The 23,022-nt window shown below is 40.4% G+C and overlaps 1 protein-coding gene across 1 annotated transcript in view; it reads right to left on the reverse strand.

Annotated features, from left to right (window-relative positions):
- Positions 1-17,801: 17,801 nt before the first annotated feature.
- The window catches only part of LOC140344642 (galectin-4-like), a 43,009-nt gene continuing 37,788 nt past the window's right edge, over positions 17,802-23,022 (reverse strand). The window contains exons 8-13 of the mRNA XM_072431964.1: positions 22,933-22,959; positions 21,606-21,644; positions 21,408-21,440; positions 19,769-19,857; positions 18,682-18,847; positions 17,802-18,601 (exon numbers count right to left, since the gene is read on the reverse strand). Of these exons, the coding sequence (XP_072288065.1) occupies positions 18,458-18,601; positions 18,682-18,847; positions 19,769-19,857; positions 21,408-21,440; positions 21,606-21,644; positions 22,933-22,959 (498 nt within the window). The 3' untranslated portion in view covers positions 17,802-18,457. The remainder of the gene's footprint in view (positions 18,602-18,681; positions 18,848-19,768; positions 19,858-21,407; positions 21,441-21,605; positions 21,645-22,932; positions 22,960-23,022) is intronic.

A 23,022-nucleotide genomic window follows, 5' to 3' on the forward strand; every position in this document is an offset into this window, starting at 1 on the left:
GATGCAATACAATAGGCTTATGGGGTACAAGTATCAACTAATGTGTCACAAAGAAAAAACTATTTGGGGAGAATGGGGTGCAAAGTATAGGCCCACAAAGTATGAAGAAGAGGCTAATGATATGCAAACTTAGGATAACACTGCCGAAAGAAAGGGATAAAGGAGAATAAAGTAAAAACAGTTTGTAAATAGGCAGCCTTCATAGTACTAGCTGGGGGTCAAGAGCTAACATGGAGCAAAGCAAAAGTTATTGGGGCACGAACAGGATGCCAAGTAGGGGATATTATGTCACGAAATTCAGAATACAAATAATGGTAACTAGGTGCAAAGTTATTACTCATGGGGCCATAAAGACTAGAAGGCAGAGGCTAGAAAGGCTCAAATTAGAGGACTAAAGGGCTTCAAAAGATTGCAGAGTATGGGTCAATTTAGAGCAAGTAGGGGCTAATGGGGTGCAAAGTAGAAGCTTATTGATTAAAGGGCAAACAAAGCACAAAGTAGCTGCTAAACAGCAGCAATGCAAATTATGGGCTAACCAGTTATTAAAGGCATTAGTAGGGTGCCAATCAGAGGTTACAGAGTGCCATTTGTGATAACAAAGCAAACAACCACTAGGAAGGGGCTAAAAGGGATGCAATGTAAGATAAAGAAGGAGCTAATGAGGTGTAAAGTAGGGGTTACCACGCCACAAGAGGGGCATAACTCGATGCTAAAAAGGAACCAACAAGAAATAAAATCAAGGCTAAGGAAACATGGAGTAGGGCTAATGGGCTAATATGATGCAGGGTGGAGGCTTTCTGGGGTGAAAGTAGCAGCCAATGGGACATGAGGTAGGTAATAATGAGGTACAAAGTATGTTTCAATAAGGAACAAGGTAGGGGCTCAAGGGGCTATACAGTAGAGGAGTACAGAGTACTATATACTATGTACAAAATATTTTCACCAACTTACCCAATAAACATTTTCCACCAAACTTTACCACTAAATTCCCCCCCAACCCACCCCCCTTTTGTTTAAGCCCCCAACTTATTGCATATTAAATCACACATATAAATAACCATTACAAATATATGTAAATATTCAACTGAACAAATAAATATGTAATATTATAACAAAGATGCAAATCAACAATAACAATACAATACACTCTGAATTATTGTCTACTAGTCACAGGTCCTTGGAGGTCCACCACCTATAAAACACCTTGGGCTCTGCACCTTACAAAAAATTGCTCCCAGCCACCCATAAACCCTCTTTGGGAACGAAATAACCTTACTTGTGCAGACCCCACCAACAGATTTACCAAACCGACAAACCAAACCGGGGACTCCATACCTTAGATGGGTCCCCCCAACATAATTATCAACAAAAAAGCACACTCCCTCCGAGGACCTCAACCGTCACAAGAGGGACACCTCACGCTTGTGCGCCCCTCCACACCTGCAGTGCCCGTTGAATCCCATCTTGTAGGCCCAGGCACCACAGATCAATTCCCACATTTGCAAGTGCACTCCATCCGACCCCAAAAACATCCCCATCTCGACCTCCAATTCAGGATGCTGCACCACCAGGCCCCCATTAGGTACAAAAAAAGTGGCCCACATCCTTGTTCAGCTTTTTCCTAGCCTTGTGTAAGCGCTCCACTGATCTGGCCCCCCGCCAATGCAACCTACCAATCATATCCCACCAAACCACCCACAACTGCTTAAACCTGGTCCTCAACCTCAAAAAATCCCATTTTATATCCCTGATCAATTCCCAAACAGGCCTCTTACCCAGGTCATTCCTACCAGCATGTAACACTATCACATCAGGCACCCGGGCCAACCTTACAAATCGATGAATTTCCAGCATGACCCCGCTCCATTGCGGACCCGGTACACCAAGCCACCGAACCAGCCCAGCCGATCAAGGATGCCCAGCTGTCTACCATCTGGACAAACAGCCGCTCTCCATGCACCACTCGACACATATGAATCGCCCATGATCCACACCAATCCGGGGTAAGCACCTGTAAAAAAACATAATTGAATAACCTCCCTACAAGACAATATTCAGCCTCAAGCACCTCAGCACCAAATGCCTCATCAACCGAATCACTGGCCCTGACGAAGCCGTGAAAGCATTCACTACCTTAACCACCCGCATATTGTCGCAACGGAAACAAATCTTGTTTGCCAATTTGGGGCCCCAGATTTCTAACGCCACTACAGTCGAATAACTCAAGTGCAGCCATATTGGACATCAAGCCTGTTTTGACCCACTCCGCCGGCCAGGCCTCCGCACTTCACTCCCCTTGCAAATAAGCGCCATAACCTACATTCCCAGCTGCGTCAGTGAACAGCTCCAGCTCCGCACGGACAACCGGCCCTTCCAACCACACCAAGCGCCCGTTGTAGCCCTCCAGAAATTCCCGCCACACTTCCAAATGTGCTCTCAGCTCCTTATTTAGCCGAATAAAGTGTGTCGGGCGCTGAATTCCCGCGGCAGTGGCCGCTAAGCGCCTGGCAAAAATCTGCCCCATAGGCATAATTCTACACGCGAAGTACAACTTACCCAAAAGGGACTGTAGTTCCTTCAGCTGCAATTTTGTGCGCATACTGGCCCGAACCACCTCTTCCACCAGCCTACGTAACTTATCCTCCGGCAACCTGCACTCCATCGCCTCGGTGTCAATCACAATGCCCAGGAAGGCCAGTTCTGAAGTCAGCCCTACTGTCTTGTCCGCCGCCAACGGAACCCCAAACCTCTCCGCAACATACTGCAGCGAGCCCAACAGCACCCTGCAGACCGATGAATTGGCCGAGTCGATACACAGGAAGTCATCCAAATAGTGATGATTGACGGGACTTCTATCACATCCTTTCCCCACCCATTCCAAAAATGTACTGAATGTTTCAAAAAGTGCGCAAGACAACGAACAGCCCATAGGCAGACACCTGTCCACATAGAACGCACCCCAAGAAACGCTGGATCTCCGGGTGTACCGACAGCAAGTGGAACGCTGCCTCAATATCGGGCTTGGCCAACAGAGCCCATTTTCCATAACACTGTACCCATTTGAGTGCACAATCAAATGAAGTATAGGATTGTGCAGAAAGTGTTTCCGTGACAGAAACACCTAGCAAGACCGTGGACCCACCGCACCTGAAACACTTGTGCCAGAAGCGACAGGCTGCACCAAATCGGCAAGTACCTTCATTGAATTGCCAACAGATACCTTTTTTTCTGAGAGCCGGGGACCCCAAGAAAGGGGGACCTTACCACCCTCGCTGGTGTCATCAACTGCATCCACAGACGGATGTTCTTATGGTCCCAACGAATCGACGGCTGTACTGCCTTGTGTTGCCTGAACTGCTCATCATAGCGCAGCCAGGCCAACCCCCCATATACCCTGTGCGCTTCTCCTATAGCGTCTAAATAACAAAACTGCACCGAACAATGTTCCCAATGAAACTAGCCAGAATGGCAAACGTCTGTAGCCAATTGGCAAATGTCCTGGGTATCAAGCGCACACGCCGCTGCTTCTCCTCACCCAGGCCATGATCCAAGTTAAAGCGCTCCAACGGCAACAAAGAAAAAATATCCACAAATTCCCCACGCCAAATCTTTTCTCGCACCTCTTGTTTCAAATGAGCCCCTAGGGAACCTTTGAAACAAACGTAGACCTCCCCTTTTGCTGTGTCACCCACACTCACCTGATTACTGGCAGAACCCGCACCATCACCAGGGGGCTCCCACTGCTCCAAATCCAATGCCTTCCCCGCACAACTTCCCACATCCTCCTTTTCAGCCACCATTCCCCCATCCCCCACCCGGCCCAGCTGGGTCGCACCCTGCAGACCAACAGCCGCAGGGGCACTCTCCTGACTCCCCCCCCCCCCCCCCCCCCACTCTCCTGACTCCCCCCAACTCGATGACACCCCACCACTAGTGGGCCCTCCCAGACCCATCAAAACTGAGCGATCCGTCCCTCGCCACTCTGGCTCCCGCAGGCCGCCTCCTCCCAGCTCCAAAGCCCACAGGACTGGACAATAGAGTGCCGAAGCCCGCAGGCCCAGCAGCCATGTTTCCGGGGCCCGCAGTGGTAGATGTAAAAGATGTGGTAGATCTGTGTAATGTGTAAGATTCCGTTCTTTGAATTTTGGAGCCATTCACAATTCAATACGGTATGGAGTAAATGTGCGTTTAATTACTGCACTACAAATGTACACAACCCTCTAACAATGCAGATTATCCCTACACACAAGGATTGTGACCTACAGTACATTCCACGCTGGAACCATTTACAAAAACTGAAGATACAGTGCTTATAAAATGAATGTAAATGAGTTCATAATGAGTGGCAAAGGGTAAACTTCTGTAAGAATTCAGTACCATTTGAGGGTTGAATACTTGGGGTACTGATCCCTGTACATTGGTTGCTGGCACTGAATAAGAGACCCTTTACCTGAAGACCATCATTATGCTGATATTGGATACATTTGTGGGTGTAAAATGCTTAAGTTACATACACACGTCAAATTTTTCTCGCCCGATAATCGGCTCAGGGTGGATATCGGGGAAGAATCTGGCATGTGTACAGCCTGTGTCATTCAAGAACTGCACGTGTGTACATGGCTTTAATCTCCCCTGCCCTGACGCTCCATATAACAGCAATACCAGGCCCACACAGTCACCTGTCTGTGCGAGACACTTGTAGCCAGTATATTTGATATAAACCTGTAAGTATGATATAAACCAGTGATTGTGTAAGAAATATCTCTTCTAACACGTCCTGGAAAGTTAGTGTAACAGTTGCCTATCACGGAGATGTGAGCGGCGATGTCTGTCCTAATTGTATCAGATCCAGCTTGTACGATTGGTGTTCTGATCCTTCTCTAGCCCTAACCCAGAATGAGGACACAATGAGCTTGGCTGTTCCACTCATTATCTTCATGATTGATTCAGGTGTGACACCAATGCCAAAAGGTAAGCATTACATCCAGCCAATCAACATTCCATAAAGGCCCTAAACAATGGCAGCTCCCTTCTTCTCTAAGTGGTAGGTGCATTGTAGCGGGGCAAACCCCTATTTTTCAGGCACCCTCCATAATGTTCCTTTATCCCAAATACCCTGAATGTTATGCTTATTTCTGCTGCCCTCTCCATATATAACTTGGCAGTCACCGAGGGTCCTAGAATACGCAAATACAAGTAATGTAGACTGTGCTGTAATATTCTGTATGGACTGCACCTGAACAAGCTGTACCATTTAATGGAAATAAAAGACATTGGATAAACTTGTTTGGTTTCATGTTTTGTAAAGTCATTGAAGAGTGAATGTTCCAAACATCAGTGAATTCATACACTGCAGGTGTACATAAATATGTGGATTGACTCTGCACACATATGTCCGATGCAGCTGTGCGCAGGTCTGACTGCTACATATAAAATTAGACAATTAGAAAATTGCAGAATGGAGTCTGATTTCCCCATCTGTTTCCCTTTCCTGGCCTTTATACAAAATTTGTCCTGGGGTCAGAATCCAAATGCTTTTCTTGAGTACATGAAATGAAACACTTTGTTCTCAGCTTTTTCCACCTTTATCCAAATCCTTAAAATGGCCTGGCTATTTTTGTAGGGACTAAGAGTAGTGACTATTCCAGGTTAGTCATTTAGTGATCCAGAATGGTGGATTGATGTTGTACACCTAGGCTGATACTACTGTAATGCATCACACATCCTGCTATGTTTATTTTTATATCACAGGACAGAATGCTTTAAGCATTTGTGTGGTTTTTATGTGTTGTGGACACAGGCTCTGTATGTGTACTCTGATATTTTCATTATATCTAATGAAAACCTAAAAGCAATTGCTTTCCATCAGCCTGGTCACGTAGAGTTCATTATATGGCTAAAGTCCCTATTAATGAATGTGCAGCACTGCATCCATATATCAGGGGAGGGAAACCTAAAACCTATGGAGCTAGGGTAGTTCACAGCTCCCTCCAGGGAACAGGAAAGGCTTGGTAATGGCTGGCTACCCCACACCATGCAGCAGGAGGTCTGGGATAGTAAGCCCTGCCAGACAGCAACATTTACCAGCAAGTTTGCAGAAGCCTAGATTTCATGAATAAGGAGTCCCAGAACACTCCAATGTCTGGCAAACATTGACACATGTGAATATAGATACCTACCTTCTCTGGTGTGGAGTGATGGTGGTTTGTCCTCTGCAGACTGATTCCTGAGTGGGAGGTGTGTTCATGGTTATACACAGCTGAGTGTAATGAGGGAACTGCAATGTCTGGATCCCTTCACCACATCACACAATTACATTGCTGAGCTTCTTATACAAACTTCTAAATGCCTGGAGGATTTATGTCATATAACATTCTGCCACAATTGCATCGTCACCTGAGGTATATACACAAAGTATGAGGGCAAATAAATATGAATAATGAAAGATAAAGAAAGTTGTAGCCATGTCCCAGTATAAGGATAGAAATCCCTATTAGAGCCCACCACCCTCTCACTGTATAGTTTATAAAGAGTTTCTATTCAGGCTCCACTCACACCTTTGCTGGAACCTTAACATACACTTGTTCTTGCATTGGTTTAATCATTTACTTTTGAAATGACTGAAAAATTGTTCCTGTGTAGGTTTTGGCAAGCACTGCCCAACATGTGTAATGTGAAAAAAGTTACAACTCAGGGCAAAATGTCTAGATCAGGGGCGCCCAACCTACAGCCTGTAAGGCTGTCAGACCCAGCCCTTTTATCATTACCTCTCTCCTCATTGTCTTGCCGGGTATGGGTTCTGCACATCTCTTATGTTTTTGTATCAAGATTGTGCTACCAGAAGGGGGAGCTTCCTGGGCATGCTCAGTATTAGCTCCCTGACAGTGGGCGTGTTCTATAGACCTGGCAGTCAGCTGTGGCTGCCCCCCTCCACCCACCTTGTACTGTGAGATAACCCCCCAGCAGCAGCATGAGAGCTGTGGCCATGTCATTATCCCCATGTATAAACCTTTATATATCCTTCATTGATTATTATAGAAATGTGAAATTTTCAGGGTGCAAAAGGGACCCTAAGAGTTGTAACCTAAATTAATTTCAGCCCCCTAGTAAGTTGCCAGATAGTGGTCACAATAAAAAAATTCTAATAACAATCAGGAATTTTTGCACATTAAGGGTCCTATGTCAAAAACAAGGGTCCCCAAGTTCACAAAACTTCAAGGCTGCGTTCAGGTTGGTGGTAAGGTTACAGTGCAGTTATACCTTCCTCATGACCCCATTTGCTCCCCCCTCCTTCCCTTTTAAAATGTTATTCCCATCATATCATGCTTCCCTGTCACACATAGCTATCCCCTTACTCTCTATGAACCCCAATTACTGTGTAAGGTAAAGGAAACGTGACTGCAGGTGCAGGACACGTAGGGCCCCCCCCCCCCAAAATTTCATCACTACGGCGCCATCACAAAATATGTAAACTTTACCTATCATACCATGCTACCACGTCACATAAAGCTGGCCACTTACCTTCTGTGAACCCTAATTTCTCTTTAACAGTAAAGAAAGGGAAATGTAGGATAAGTGGGGGACTCTTGTTAAGACACCCATACAGACATCTGATGCCCCATAGTGACATATGACACATTTGATGCCCTTCTGTAAAATATGACTCCCCAGTATGTGACACCTCATTGTGACATATGACACCCATATGTGAAGTATGACATCCGTAATAAAATATGATGCCCCTCTGTGAAATGTTACACCCCTTTTGACGTGTTGCCTCTCTGTAAAACATATTATCACTGTGTGATATGAAACACCTCATTTTGACATTTGACACCTCTATGTCTCACGTGACATGAGGCACTCCATGCAACATTAGGTATTACAATATGTATATATATACCAAACACTCCATCACTCTTTTTCCACTCCCTGAGTCTAAATAATGTGAGCTGTATGACTATGCAGGTACTGATTGGTACGATATAACGCCCAACAGTGTTGACAAAAGTTAAGTGTCCAGGGCTTGAAAACTTTGCAATCATTGTACCTCTTGCAGATAAGGACTTAAGTGAGCAATAAAAGCAATCAGGATCCTCAAGCTTTAGGCAAAATCCCTTCACTGTGCCTTTAATTAGACCATTAACAACTGTAACAGTTCCACCAGAAGATACTCCAATCCTCTGATGTGTTAAAGCAGTGGGAAAGTTCAACTCTATAGGCTAGGAGCTAATAGTATACAATGTAGGTAATTAGAATGTAGACATCAGGTTTAAGCTACGTACACATGTGCAATAATTGTTGTTGTAAACGAACGAATAATGACCATCTTCCGATAATCGTTAACATAAAAAGTGCACAACGACGCCGATGAACAAGGATTGTCACTGGAAACGAACGACTGTCCCGGCGGATCTGTTTGGGTGATGATCGTTCGCTATCTATTGTGTGTAAGGTCGTTCATTGATCGTTCATTGTTCTGCAGTACACTTTCTCCTTTGCACGTCACTTCCTGCATCATTCAAACAATTGTATCTAGTGTGTACATTATTGGAGGATTATATTTGAACAATCACATCGTTACAGCATTTACAGAATTATGCACAATACAATCGTTCAAAATAATTGTGTAAAATCGTAAGTTGTTCGTTTTCTAATGACAATTATTGCATGTGTGTACCTAGAGTAAGTTTTCAGCCAGACAATACAATAACAGAACTTTAGTTTGCACAAAATGGGATGTGTTATTTAAATATACAAGCTCAATTGTGCTTATACTTAACTTGCTGCTAACCAATGAGGAATCACTGCTGTGATTTTGCAGCATATTGCTGATTGTTAAAAAAAAATAGTTGGGTGCCCTGCTTACTCTACCATTTCTTTTCTACAGATATGTGAAATATTTTAAAGCAAAACGGTTTAGGGGTGGAAGTTTAGTATGTTGCTATTGTTTCTGATCACCTTCCTTTCTTATATAGGCTTAGAAGGATGAAACAATACAAAATCAATATGTATTCTGTGTTATTCCTCATAAAAACCTTTGATCCTCATATGAAAAACAATAATAATCAGCATTTATACTTTTGCAGTCTCTCACTGCAAAAGTATAAAGTGTGAAAAAAGAGAAAGAATATAAAATAAATAATATCACTTGGAGTAGTAGAAAATATCTTTTAATCATTATACATGTCTATAACCCCATAATTACCAGACTGTACACTCTCCACACTCCCGCAATTTAAATGTAGCTGGACAGGTAGCCAAATGGAGTGGAGGTTAAAGATTAATGCAAATATCTAAACCAGCGGTTGCAAACTGGTGGTCTGTGAGACAATTTTGGTGGTCTGCAGCAAACCTGGCTGGTGCATCACCCAGCAGGGCCTTTCTCCTGACCCCGCTGATAATGTCCCCCATAGTCACAGCCCTGCGCTACTGTCCCCCCCCCCCTTAGGATTTAGTAAGCAGGTTATGATGGGAGAGTGGACTGGTTCTGGCATCAAGAGATTACTCTGGGGGAAGTTTCTTCCCCTTTGAATGACACATGGCACCGCACACATGCCACATGCACAGGATTTAAAAGTATTATGAATGTAGAGGTCCCTGTGGTCCAAAAGGTTGGCGACCACTGATCTAAGCAACCAAAACAACCCAGTAACTCAATGCATTTAGGAATGTAGCCACTGTCAAGATGATCTGCTTGTTTAAGTATTTCAGAAAATGCTGACCTGCTGGGATTTAGCTCTGGGGGTTTACCAAGAATGGTTCGTAAAAAGGAAAACATCCAGTGAGTGGCAGTACGTTGGGCAAAAATTCCTTGTTGATGCCTGTGTCTGTGTAAAGACTGCTGGTGGTTCCCAGTATTTCGGACTGAAAGCTAGAAAGCAGCAGAAAGTTGTCCCCTGGTTCCTTGCACTGGGGCTGATTTACCAAAGGCTGCGTTGATGCACATGCATACGTTAACCCCATACCACTATTTAAGAAAGCATTAATGAATAACAATAATACAGTTTACCAAGTATTTATCACTCAAGTCGTATGTTTTTTTTTATCCTGCGCACCTATGGTAGCTTAGGACATGTCAAGCTTATTGTTAAAATATTGCTTCTACTACAAATGTATAGGAAACATATTTAACTGGATACGACTGGGTGCATGTCAAATAGTGATGTAGACAGGTCTGCTGGGCTTTTTTTGTACAACTTTGCCAGGGATAATTTGGTAGCTGTAAATGTTAACAGGTTACACCAGGGGTCGGCAAAGTTTAATGGCCACTAGGCCATTTATGGGGTGGGCAAGAGCACACTAGGACAGACCCACCCTAATGGCTCGGACCGCCACCAGGGAATGTTCCGGCAGTTCCTAATGCCCACCGGCAAACCACGGCTCGGCGGCCGGCATTTGGCTGGAGCAGCCAGGGGGCATTAGGCCGGAACGAACTACCAGCTAGGCCGTATCTGGCCTAAAGGCTGGAGTTTGCCGACCCCCGGGTTACACAGAGGATAGTTTGACTAAGATGCCAAATGCATTGAGATCATAGACATGGCCAAAGTTCTCTTGTGCATGGATGTGAGCATATTATATATATGGTTAGTATATGGATAGTATTAAATAAATAAATGGTAAGCACTGTGTGTTTTAGTTTTTTTTTTACTTCCTATCTCTCCCTATTAGCTGCCCAAACTGACCTTATTAGACACACAATGAATATGAAATCCAAAACTGGGATTGAAGCTCACATTCCAATATTCCAATTCAAAGTCGGAATAGCTGAATTCCAAGCTGGAATCTTTTCTGACCAGATTTATTCTAATACTTCCAATCCTAAATATTTCAATGGGGTACTTTGCTCCCTTGTTTACTTGAAAGTAAAGTTGGCAAGGTATTTTATAAATGTTTTATGAATTCCTGTTGATTTTATTTTTTACAACAGCTGCTTACATACAAGGTTACGTAGGTTATGGAAGGTTGAGGGGGTTTTGCTGGGAAAACTCTGCAATCCCTAATAGTACCTTTCTGTTTCCTCTGAGGTTGTCGACTGGAATCCAGGAATTGAGTTTTGTAGATAAACCTGTCTATCCACAAGTCTGTGACATCCAACAATGCCTTGACCTGAAGCAAGTATAGGGAGCAGAGACACGAGTTGTAGATGATTACTACAGTGGAGTTGATTCAGTGTGAACATCGAGTCTAACAAGTCAAAAGGTGTGACTTACATAAATTAAGCTGCAGTCTACAGACTTGTAGATTGGAGGGGAAAAAAAGTTAACAGCCTGACATTTTATTTACCCACATCATCTGTAGAGCAGTATTGGGGATGTAAATGGGTCAACTGGAATGGAATGGATTTCTTAAGTATTTTGCTATTTTTTATCAAATGTTTTCAATCCAGGACCAGATTCATTCTAGGTTTGCTGGATCACCCAGGTTCACTGATAAAAATGTATCTTCTCCAGTGGCTCTGCGCTATAAGGGGATTTCAATCCTCCATATGTAGACTTTATTAGGCAAAAAAAAACAGCAATGGTGAACAGAAAATCAAGGAGAAAATGTCCTGGCTGGCAAAGGGTAGCCCTAGTGGCAGGGGCCAAGGCCTGGGTAGTTTAGTCTGAAATCTGGCTCTGACTGCTGGGGAGACTTCTAATAAAATAAAAGGATCAGCAAGGCTTATTTATTATCATACGTACCCTGCTACACCTTTAGTAACAAGTACTAAAGAAGAATTATTGCAATTAAATGATTAACATTATTCATTATTATTCGGTTTGCACTACTGATTAATATGGTTTAAATTAATAAAGTGTCCAAATAAAAACTGTCTGTGTTAGTCTTTACCATCCCCCCAGGCGTGCGTGGACCTGGTATAAGGGTTGAACAGAAGATATTAGACGGTACTACCAATAGTATTGTATTCCACACAAGGCTAAGCACCCTTACTGTATTGCTGCTCAGTTTATTAATGTTTATTAAATGGTGACCAGTTTCAGTTAACTCTATCACAAACATAATAAAAATATAGGCTCAATTAGCAATGCTAACACATAAACATGGACATCCTCATTAACAATAAAAAAAATTGCGGGGTATTTTTAGTTCAGCCCAGTGAGATTCTTTGTGGACACAACAGGCTGTTTTAGGGGTATTGGTATCTTCCAAACCTCTGCAAAAATTTGAAAAAAAGCAAGTTTCAATCCTAAAATCATTGGTAAATAATTTGCAAAGCTTTACATTTTAAAATTACCAATACACCCCCGATTCTCAAAAGAATTGCAAATCCAAGAAAGGCAATCACTCACAATCATGGAGGGTGGAGCGTTCCGGGAACGTTTTCATTTAATTAAATAAATATATTTGTACTAAAATTAACCAATTTATTAAAAATAAAATTGAAGTTTAATTGTTATATCATTTAAGTCCAAAATGTCTTGGAGTTGCTGCACTCATAACTAAAAAAATACAAAGGGTGCAAAGGGTTAAATGGAGTAAATTGGAAACAACAACTTCATAAAATTGGACTGAAATGATAAAACAAATAAACTTCAATTTCATTTTAAAAAATTGGTTCATTTTAGTACAAATATATTTATTTAATTAAATGAAAACGTTCCCGGAACGCTCCACCCTCCATGATTGCAAATGATTGCCATTCCTGGATTTACGATTCTTTTGAGAATCGGGGGTATAGAAGTGTATTCCCATAACACAACTGGCAGATTGATATTATTACAGTACTGTACTCTGAGGACATCTGGTGGTGAGTTCTTGCATTGATGCCACCTTGTACTGAAATAATATCCCTCTGTGTATTCCAGCACTGTACTCTGAGGACATCTGGTGGTGAGTTCTGGCATTGATGCCACCTTGTACTGAAATAATATCCCTCTGTGTATTCCAGCACTGTACTCTGAGGACATCTGGTGGTGAGTTCTGACATTGATGCCACCTTGTACTGAAATAATATCCCTCTGTGTATTCCAGCACTGTACTCTGAGGACATCTGGTGGTGAGTTCTGGCATTGATGCCACCTTGTACTGAAATAATATCCCTCTGCATAGTTAATAGTTTATAGTTTAGTATATAGGATAAACATAACACTATCTCCATGGATACAATTGTCTGGTCATTAAGGATCTGTGAATTAACAAAAATGACAGTGGGCCATGCCATTTGCCAGTCAGCTAAGGTGTAAAAGCTTTGGCTTACTGCTCAATTGCTGTGGAGAAGTGATTGTGGAAGCATCTCCGAAGCATTTTGCCTAAGACTTTCAGCGGATTTCAGATTTTCACTTGTGTTTTTAGTGAATCAATCACAGGAGGCATCTAATACTATCAGGACGCCAACACTGAAAGGCCGTTCATGGCCTATTGTTCTTCCAATGTCATCACATCAGGAGGAAGGCCAAACAGGTAAGACTAACAAAATATAAAAGAACATATATAACAAATATTAAAAACAAATATTAAAAAAGAAAACCTCTGGAAAAGGGCTTCTTTAATGTCTCTGTAGTTATATTTGTGGGGTTATAATTCATAGTTTTTATAACTGGAAATGTCAGGAAAGGCTGGTTTTACAGCTCTTTTACTGATTTTACAATATGTAAATAGTGACCGCTAAATTTACAAACATACAAGAACCGATCTTTTTTTCTTTGATTGTTTTTTATTTTTTGTTCACAAAATATGGTAAATATTAGACATTGGGATGATTCTTAGGATTGGTTATGAGGGAAGCATCTCTCATTATATACTAACCATACATATTTGTCATTGCAGGCCAATATTCTCCAATAGCTCATCCGACCAGATCTAGAGTTACACTTCAAGGCAGAATATCAGAACGTCAGCTTCCTCAAAGACCCAGAAGAAGAGGACCTCTGAACATTGACTCCTTACAAAGGGACCAAAGCTGTTCTCTAGTCAGCTGCAGAGATGAAAACCACCCAGGACCCCAAAATGACCAGACACCCCCAGCCAATGACCATCACATTGAGAATCAGCCAAGCTGCAGCATCTGCTTGATTAAGTATGACCCGGGGGAGACAACTGAAATACTACCCTGTACACATGAACTCCACCCGGCCTGTATCAACAGATGGCTGATGGAAAGACATGTCTTTGCCTTGTGCCAGGCAGCTGTTCTAAGTATAAATGTGGTAAGTAGCAAATGTTCTATCAGTTTTTTTTTAAACCAGTGATGATTTTTTGATTTATTTTTATTTCCTTGAACATTTATTCTAACCAGCGTTATCAACTTTTTTCTCAGGACACCAGCATTGAAGGGCTTCGGCTAATTGTTATGTGGTGTGAACAACTGCAAGCAGAAATTGCATTCTATGCCCCAGCAAAAATCATCGATCCACGGCCATTGATTTCCATCTTTACAGGCAAAGATGCTACTCAATTTTTGTCCCCCTCCTATTTTGGCATGCCACATTTATGGATAGGAGAGGGAGACACACCCCCATTTTCTTATCCACAAAGGCCTCAAGCCTAAAAATAGGTTTGATTTTAAAATTAGGGGGACACAACACTTTTTTTCATTTGTATTTTCTGCAGTTTAATTTAATTAGTATAATTTTGCAGATATAAAAAAAAATTACATTACATTGCAGGAGGTTGAATAGATTGATCAGCACTTGTAGACAGCTGAACTTTGTTTAGGGATTGTGCCCTAAGCATTCCATGTTTGGACTTGGCTAGACCCTGCAAAGGTAAATATTACTCAAACATAGTCAAAGACATTTCCTTCACTTGTGTGATGCCTTTCTCTTTAGGACTAATTGACCCCTTTTTGGGGACGGGTAAAGGGAATTAGGTACACCTGTACCCAGACTGTGGAGTTAAATTTCTGGTGGCCCACTTATTAAAGAGGCTTTCCACATTACAACAAGCTTCTTATTTACCAACCCCTCAACCTATTAAATTATTAAAGCTCCCCAAGCTTGGAGAGGATACACTTTCATCAGTGAAGCTGGGAGATCCAGCAAACCTGGAATCCTATAAAAAGTTTTCAATTCTGGACCAAATCCATTCCAGATTTGCTGGATCACCCAGGTTCACTGAGAGCTTTAATAACTCTGGGCCATTGTTGGGAAAGAGAACCTTATCCTCCCAACATGACCCCAAAAGCGAGGGACTGGTAAATGGAAAGCTTATTGGAATGTGGATGTGAATGTGGCTCCATCCACCAACTGGGGATAAGTAAGGGTTGTTTTGCCACAAAAGGAAGGTGGCTACACAGTTTTAGTAACCCTACCTTGTGTGGCAAAGTGCTGGATGAATCTGAGTGGGATCTCATATATTTGGACATTGCTGGACTTTGTAACAGTAATTATTGGTTCACAAAAGGTTGGAGATGGGCACACATGGCCCAATTTTCTATCCAAAAAGATGTCAATCCTATAAAAGGGTCTGATTTTAATGATGGGAGTAAAAGCACACAATGTTTTTGTTTTTTTTAAATACAACAAAGATAATATAAAAATAAATATTAATGGCAATGAAAACAAAAACTGCTAACAATGACAATGTAACAAGGCATGAATGTACAGTAGTCAGAAAAGTATTGTTGTTGTTGCATACAAAGTTTTTTGTAAGTTTTAAAACAAAAGAAAAACAAGACTAATAATGAGGGAAAACAGAAAGAAGAATAACAACAAATAGTAAGACGTTAAAGCAAACCTATCAGCACAAATTTTACTTCATATAGAAGGGTAGATAGTCCTTCTAAATAAAGTAAAAATGTTTTTTTTTTCATTAAATTACTTTTTTTTAAAAAAAAAAAAAAAAAGCTAAGCTCCCTCCTCCACCTTTTGTCACTGAATGGGTCCACAGAGCCTCCTGGGATACATAAGTCATGAAACCCAGGAGGCTTCAAGCTTTTCAGTCATTAAAAAAAAGTGCCAATCTCACACATGCGGAGTGAGATCAGCACATTTTTTTACAAATAAAGCAGGCCACATTACCCAATTTCACACCCAATCCAATTTTGCATGATACATTTCTTTGCAGCTAAAAGACCACATATTCAATCTTAGGTAATAGTTTGGGGATATCTCCTGAGCCAGTAGGATTCCGAGCATGAAACAAAGCCACGCTAAGGGTAACAGTTTGCCACAGATATTGTACAATCTGTACATAATAGTCCAGAAATGTTGTATTAATGGGCAAGTCCAAAAGACACACTCTAAGGAGCTTATAGGGAGTAAACACTTACAATAGAAATGATGGTGAACATTAGGGTGAGAGACAAAATCCATTTCATTCCACTACTTCTGAAGTACCCATATCAACTATCCATCAACTTCAACTATAAAAAGCGTCTTCAAAAAAGCTTTTACAAATCTTTTTGGTTAAATGGGCATTATTTTTACAGATATACCCACTAGGGGCCATAGAGCTGATTGAATCTGATCCTCTGCTCATTCCCTCTCTCCTTGTTGTCTTGTGGAGGATGGGGATCGCGCATCTCCTATGTTCCTCTATGGAGATTGCGCTGCCAGAAGTGCGAGCTGCTCCCTGCCCATCTTGTACTGTGAGACAGACACAGCTCTCATGCTGCTGCTGGGATTGTGTCCATGCTTCTGTCAATACCCCCATAAATACTCAAATCTCCTTCAATGATTGTCATCGAAATGTGAAATTTTCAGGGTACACAGGGGACCCCTGGGAGCTGCTACTAAACAAAATTCAAAATCAGCACCCTAAACATAACAAGTTGCCAGATAAGGGATCACAAGTATAAAATCCTAACAATCAAGATATTTTCACATTAAATTGGGCTATTTCAAGACCAGGGTCCCCAAAACCATTCTGCATGTTGGGGACCCCTTGAGGGCCACTATCATGGCTATGAACATTAGGGTACTGCCAAATGTCTGTGCGCTGTGGTGCCCCTCAAAGTTCACAAAACTTCAAAGCTGCATTCAGACTGGCGCTGAAGTTGCGGTGTGTTTACTCCTTCCTTATGCCGTGGAACCCTGGCTAGGAGGAGACGCTCGGTACCGCTCTCTGCTGCCTGCAGTCAAATCTGTTTCAAATCAATTTCTCTGGAACAGAGGGATGTTGGCAACTGGAAATGTGGAAGCCAGTAGGAAACCTCTTTTATCCTCCTTGATATGATGTTATACCCGTCATATCATGCTACCTTATCACACATAGCTATCCCTACTCTCTATGAAACCCAATTACTCTGTAAGAAAAGGGAAATGTAACTGCAAGTGCAGGACTCGTGTCGCTAACTCTCCTTAACCTTACATCACTACAGCGCCATCCCAAGATACGAAAAACTATACCTGCCATTGCGTGCTACCCTGTCACACATAGCTGGCCACTTACCTTCCATATAATATTTTAAATTTAAACTATATTAGTTTTAAACATACATCTTTAATGTTTATTTGCATTGTGGCCCACAAGTTTTAACCCAATGTCAACAGCGCCCCCCAGATGATAAAAGGTTGGGCACCACTGGCTTAAACTATCATTAATTTGTGTTCAAATGGTCTGGTCATTGAAATACTTCCTTTGGACTCAGTTCTTCAAATAGACCGTTTTCTTTTTAGGCATCCAGAATTTTATTTAAGGTATCAGTATTCTCCCCAGAACCTTTTTTAGATAGGTGAGAAGAAGTTATAAGTGGGTCGTGGCCCTGTATTTTGATCCCACTTTTCAATAACCACCCAAAAACAGATGGTTGCCAGACGGTGCGCCTTACTAAATAGGTCTGAGAAGAACACTGTGTATTTACAATATTTTTTAGTTGTAACGACCCACACATAAAAATAAGGTAGTACAAGCCAATATACAGTGTGATGTTTGCTTCATTTTATTTGAGATAACATAATAAATTCAAATTTGTTAAAAAAAAATAAAATGTAAAGAAGTAATTATTCATTAATATTCATTTGATTCGTATTGTTGCAATTTGAGTTTCCTGAGTTTATATATTGTTTCTTTCTGGCCTCCATGAGATCATGTGTGCTGGACAGAATAGGAAACTAAATTAGTAAACGCAAAACATTAAAAAACATAAATGATTTAAACCCTAGAGGCAATTAAAAAAAAAGTAAAAATCACTTATATTTAAAATTAAATCACAGCATTAATAAAAAAAAGAACAATGCAGGAGCTGAACATTTGTCCCTTTCCAGAAGAAAAACCTATTTAATGTTTTCCTCTGTGATTGCCATGTGACCAAAAGTGTAGACATTTCCTCGCATGGTTCCTGTTGGGTCATAGGTAAAAATGGCCAATGACCCCTTTAATAAAGATCATGCAACCAAATGTCCCCTTAATCACATAGGAGGCAGAAAAGATACATTAACCTATCATTTATATTCAGACATAATTTCAACCTTCCAAATATCCTTATTTATTTTATGTATCCAAGGAGGACTTTTAGCATAAAGAATGACTAAAGTTCCATGTGTTGGATGCAATTCTCTTCATTGTTATGTAGTTAGTACTGCACACAAGTCAAGCTGACATTTCCACCAATTTCCATCATGTCAATCTGGTTGGCAGGCAAACGATGGACATAGTTGAAAAGTTTTGATCCATTTGAGTAGACACCAAAAACTCCTCCCTCATTTCTAATTTCCATCTACAATAATAAATGAATGTTTAGTCATGGAGGTCCTTAGATAGGACACTGCAAAGTTTACAATCTGTTTATCTTCTTACCTGAAAGTTTTGCCCTGGATAAAATGGCATGTATGAGAGCTGCCTTTCCTCAGGACCCCAGTTTCCTCTGTCCTGGGTGTTCCTTACTATTGTACCTTCTTTAAAGCGAGGGTTAATATGCAGGTGGATATTTCTTGTCATGCTATTTAGAAGGTTTACATGAAATCTACAAAAGTTATATAGTAAAAAAGAAAATCATTATATACTGTTCAATGGTAAAGTGTTCTTGGCATAGCGAAAACAAACTTAAAAACATTACCACAATAACTTTTGTTATGTGAGTAAGCAGCCTTAAAAGAATATAAAGGGGTAGGTATTATTATGGTGAGAACCTTAAAGAGGAAGTAAACCCAAAAACTACCGAAAAAAAAAAAATACACTTATCAATCCCACAGAGCAGCCCCGCCCGGAGGTTTCTTTCATCGGGTCCCGCGTCATCCAGGTATCCGTCTTCAGGGTGGTGCGCTAAGTTCTTCCACAGGTGCAAGATCAGGTGACGTAGATAGGAAAAAAAAAACTGCACATGCGTGAGATCAGCAATTTATTTCCCTTATGGCGAAAGGGCTCCTTCTGCTCATGATGCTCAGGCATGTGCAGAAGGAGCGGCCAAGAGCCTCCAAGGATGCGTGACGTAGGTATCCCAGGAGGCTCTGTGTCATGCATCAGATATTAACTGAAACATTCCCTGGTGGGGAATCAATTACTACTATTGAAACACATGTCCTTGATAGCAGAACTCAAGTGTCACTTTAATAATTTACAATTAGGCAGAAAGGGCCAGGATTAGGAGGGCATAACCGTATGATTTTCTTTAACAGCATGTATGTAAAATAAGTGCATTGCTGTTATGTCAAGCTGTGAAGCTCTGGAGACTAGCTTACAAAGGTTCTTAAAAACAGAAAATATGTCTGTGTTGTCCCAATGCAGAAAACCAAACCAATAGAATTTAATATGATTGGATCCTGTTTGAGAATTTAAGACACTTTTATATTGGAGCTCCATGATGTTTTTTGATAAAGGGCTGAAAACTATTATCCAACTGATCATCAGACACAAAAGAAAAAGAAATGACACTATTAGAACATACCTGTCTGCTCCATAGCACACACTACCAGTTATTAAAATGTTTCTCCTATTGGCAAAATTTGTTGGAAAAGCAGCTTGGAAAGGCATCACCTAAATAATAAAAAAAAAAATAGTCATCAGTGTTAAACAATTTGGGATCAAGGTATAAGAGTGAAATCTGACATTCCCTCAAATATTTGCTGCCATTAAAACACATGGGCATGGAAGAATTTCAACTAGGGAATGTTCTATAACTAGAACCCTTAATATTTTATGAAGTGTTAAAAGGTTATTCAATTTCTCACCATCATAGTTTCTATAAGATATAACACATATATTCAACCCACCCATATCTATCCAAAACTGCTACGCACGCAATCCATCTTAGAATAGACATACAACACAATAAAATAATTCTATATATAACCCTACAAAATAATACACATAAGTTTTTCATTACCAACAGCATCTACTCCTCCACTGATCAAAGCTTTCTTTTATCAGGAATTAAACACTGCTCCTTATATATATATATATATATATATATATATATATATATATATATATTTAATAAAATGTAATGAAAAACTTATGTGTATTATTTTGTTGGGTCTTGTTGAAGGAGCTAAGGTTTTATATTGTAATGTTCTTGTCTTGGTAAAAAGACCGTGAGGATTTCCAGCCATCTGAGTAGTCCTCTCTTACTTTATTTGGCGATGTCTCTATTAAAGGTTCCAACCATGACAATGGTTACTGATTTATATCTTTAACCTGTGTTTTGATATATTTGGATGCCACAGCTCTCATGGTAAAGACATTTGGACTATATTTATATAATCAGTTAGGTGTACCTGTGACCGGAACAGGTTTGACTTGTAATCCTTTCCTTATTATGCTAAAAAGCTGCTTTGTAATGATTCATTTCATTGTAACCTAAATTATCGTCTTCGGAGAATGTGAGAAGTGCACAATTCTTAGAATTGTAATTATTGGTTATATTTCTTAGCAGTCAATAAGAATACTCATACAATATTGCTGAAACAATCAAATAACTGGTGCATTTTTAGCATATAAAAGCTAAACATGTGACTGGTGGATATAGGTAGTACCCCAATTAAGGACATCCGACATATGAACGACTCCTAGATACGAACCGGGCTTACCTGCTTGTGCAGGACAGAGGCCTGATGGGGGTGTGGGCGGGGAGTTCTTCTGATTTGCAGAAGAAATTTTTTGCTAAACACAGCTGAGACTGAGCTCTTCTGCAGCCTCTTGTAACTCTTTAATGACGAAGACAAACTCTGCAGTTTTTTTTCCTTTTGCAAATCAAAGCACAGGTTGCTCCAGAAATTAATTAATGTCTAGGCTCCATAAAGGTATTTTTTTTTGCTTTGTGACTAACTCACAGTGAGTATTTTATAACAGTAACTGACACCATGGTGCCTAATAATATGTTGAGACAAACATCTGTCCTGATTGCATTTATTAAAATAATGTACCTGTTCCGACTTACATACAAATTCAACTTAAGAAGAAACCTACAGCCCCTATCTCGCAACATCATAACATGTCTCTCACTGAGTTTGTTACAACAAACCTTTTTTGTCAATATATGTTATTTGTCAATTTTTCAGTATATGCTAGGAATACAATAAACATACCGGATTGTGCACAACTGTGGGTCCTTTCTGTGGCTAAAATATTAAACAAAACAAAATATTATTGGTTAAGTGCATATTTAAATACTCAGCTTACTTACATGGACATGACTTTGGTTACTGCACAATTTTAGCTTTATTTGTCATTATAGGAAAATGCAGTAATGTCTTATATGGAACATATGCAACATAGAAACTTACCTTGGCAGCCCTAAACACCGGGAGATTCACTGCTTGTACCTAAAACAAAATGAAACAATATAATGAAAAATGGGGCCTACTGTGTCCCTTTCATGCATCTAAAACTGTTTCATTCTACTTTAGACCATATATGGTCATGTGAAATATTATGTATGCCCCGTGAAAATATTGACTTTTGTAATATATTTATATGGACAGACATTAAATTTTCATTCAAAGATGCCAATAGATAAAACTTTTGTACTTAAATAAAAAACAAATAGGAAAAATTGCCTTTCAATCAAATTAATGGATTTAAAGCTGTACTGTAAAAGATGGAAAAAGTACATCCTTGGCCCTAAAAGGTGGTAATGCACTTCAAGTTGAAATAACTTCTCACAGGAATTTCATACACTTCATACATTGGCCCTGATTTCTTAAAGCACCAGGAATAAATCTGGTCCAGGATTCAAAACATTTGATAGCAAATAGCAAATGACTTTAAAGAAATCCATTCCAGATTTTCCATTGAACTGTTTTAAAAACCAGCAGTTCATGAAAGAAGATCCATACACATATTAATTGATGGTACATGAATGGGGGGCTTAAAAAAGTCAATGAGCCTAATTTTAATAAAGCTCTCCAAGGCTGGAGAAGATACATTTTCATCAGTGAAGCTGGGTAAAACAGCAAACCTGGAATGAGTGGTCATGCTTGTGTCAGGTGAAATGTGACAAGTGTACAGCAGATCCCAGCCGTCATTCATCAATCCTCTGTGGCAAATGGATGAAAGACCAATCAGTAACAACCGCAAAATATTGTTGCTAGCGACATCATCTGACATCTATTTGACACCTGGGGTTTAAGTTGAGCATGTGTAAAATCTGAAAGCTGGTATACACTTGTGATGAGTGTAAGAGATTGATTTTTTGGGGTTTCAATCAGTTAAGCATAGATCAGACATGTTGGTAAATATCAGTTGGGTGACAGGTTATATCATGTGTATCAATGATTGAGTACATGTGATCAGAATTCTGATCACGTTTTATAAAAAAAAAAAAAAAAAAAATGCAAGATCAGCTTTTGGGGAAGTTGATTTGTCCAGAAAACCTTGAGGTAGCACCGGTGGCATTGAAAGTCATAGTAAAGAGGTAATAAATACAAGCAACCAAGCATCAACACTGGACTGTAAAGTGGTGTTGGAGCTTGTTAAGAATGTATGTTAGTAAGAATGACAAAATCTACTGACAGCTCCATAGGTATCATCACCTCCTATTTGGTAAATAACGTTGTATCTTTTTGATCTAGCTTACCTAAAGCTCTTTATTTTTGTCAATTTCTAACTTACCAAGGGTGCTCCAAACATCGTCTGAGTCTATATGAAGAAGAATAATAAAGTCAGTTATTATGAGGAGAGAAGCCAAAACTGTGAATTAGG

The sequence above is a fragment of the Pyxicephalus adspersus genome, chromosome Z, assembly GCF_032062135.1.
Source record: "Pyxicephalus adspersus chromosome Z, UCB_Pads_2.0, whole genome shotgun sequence".
NCBI classification, from domain to species: Eukaryota; Metazoa; Chordata; class Amphibia; order Anura; family Pyxicephalidae; genus Pyxicephalus; species Pyxicephalus adspersus.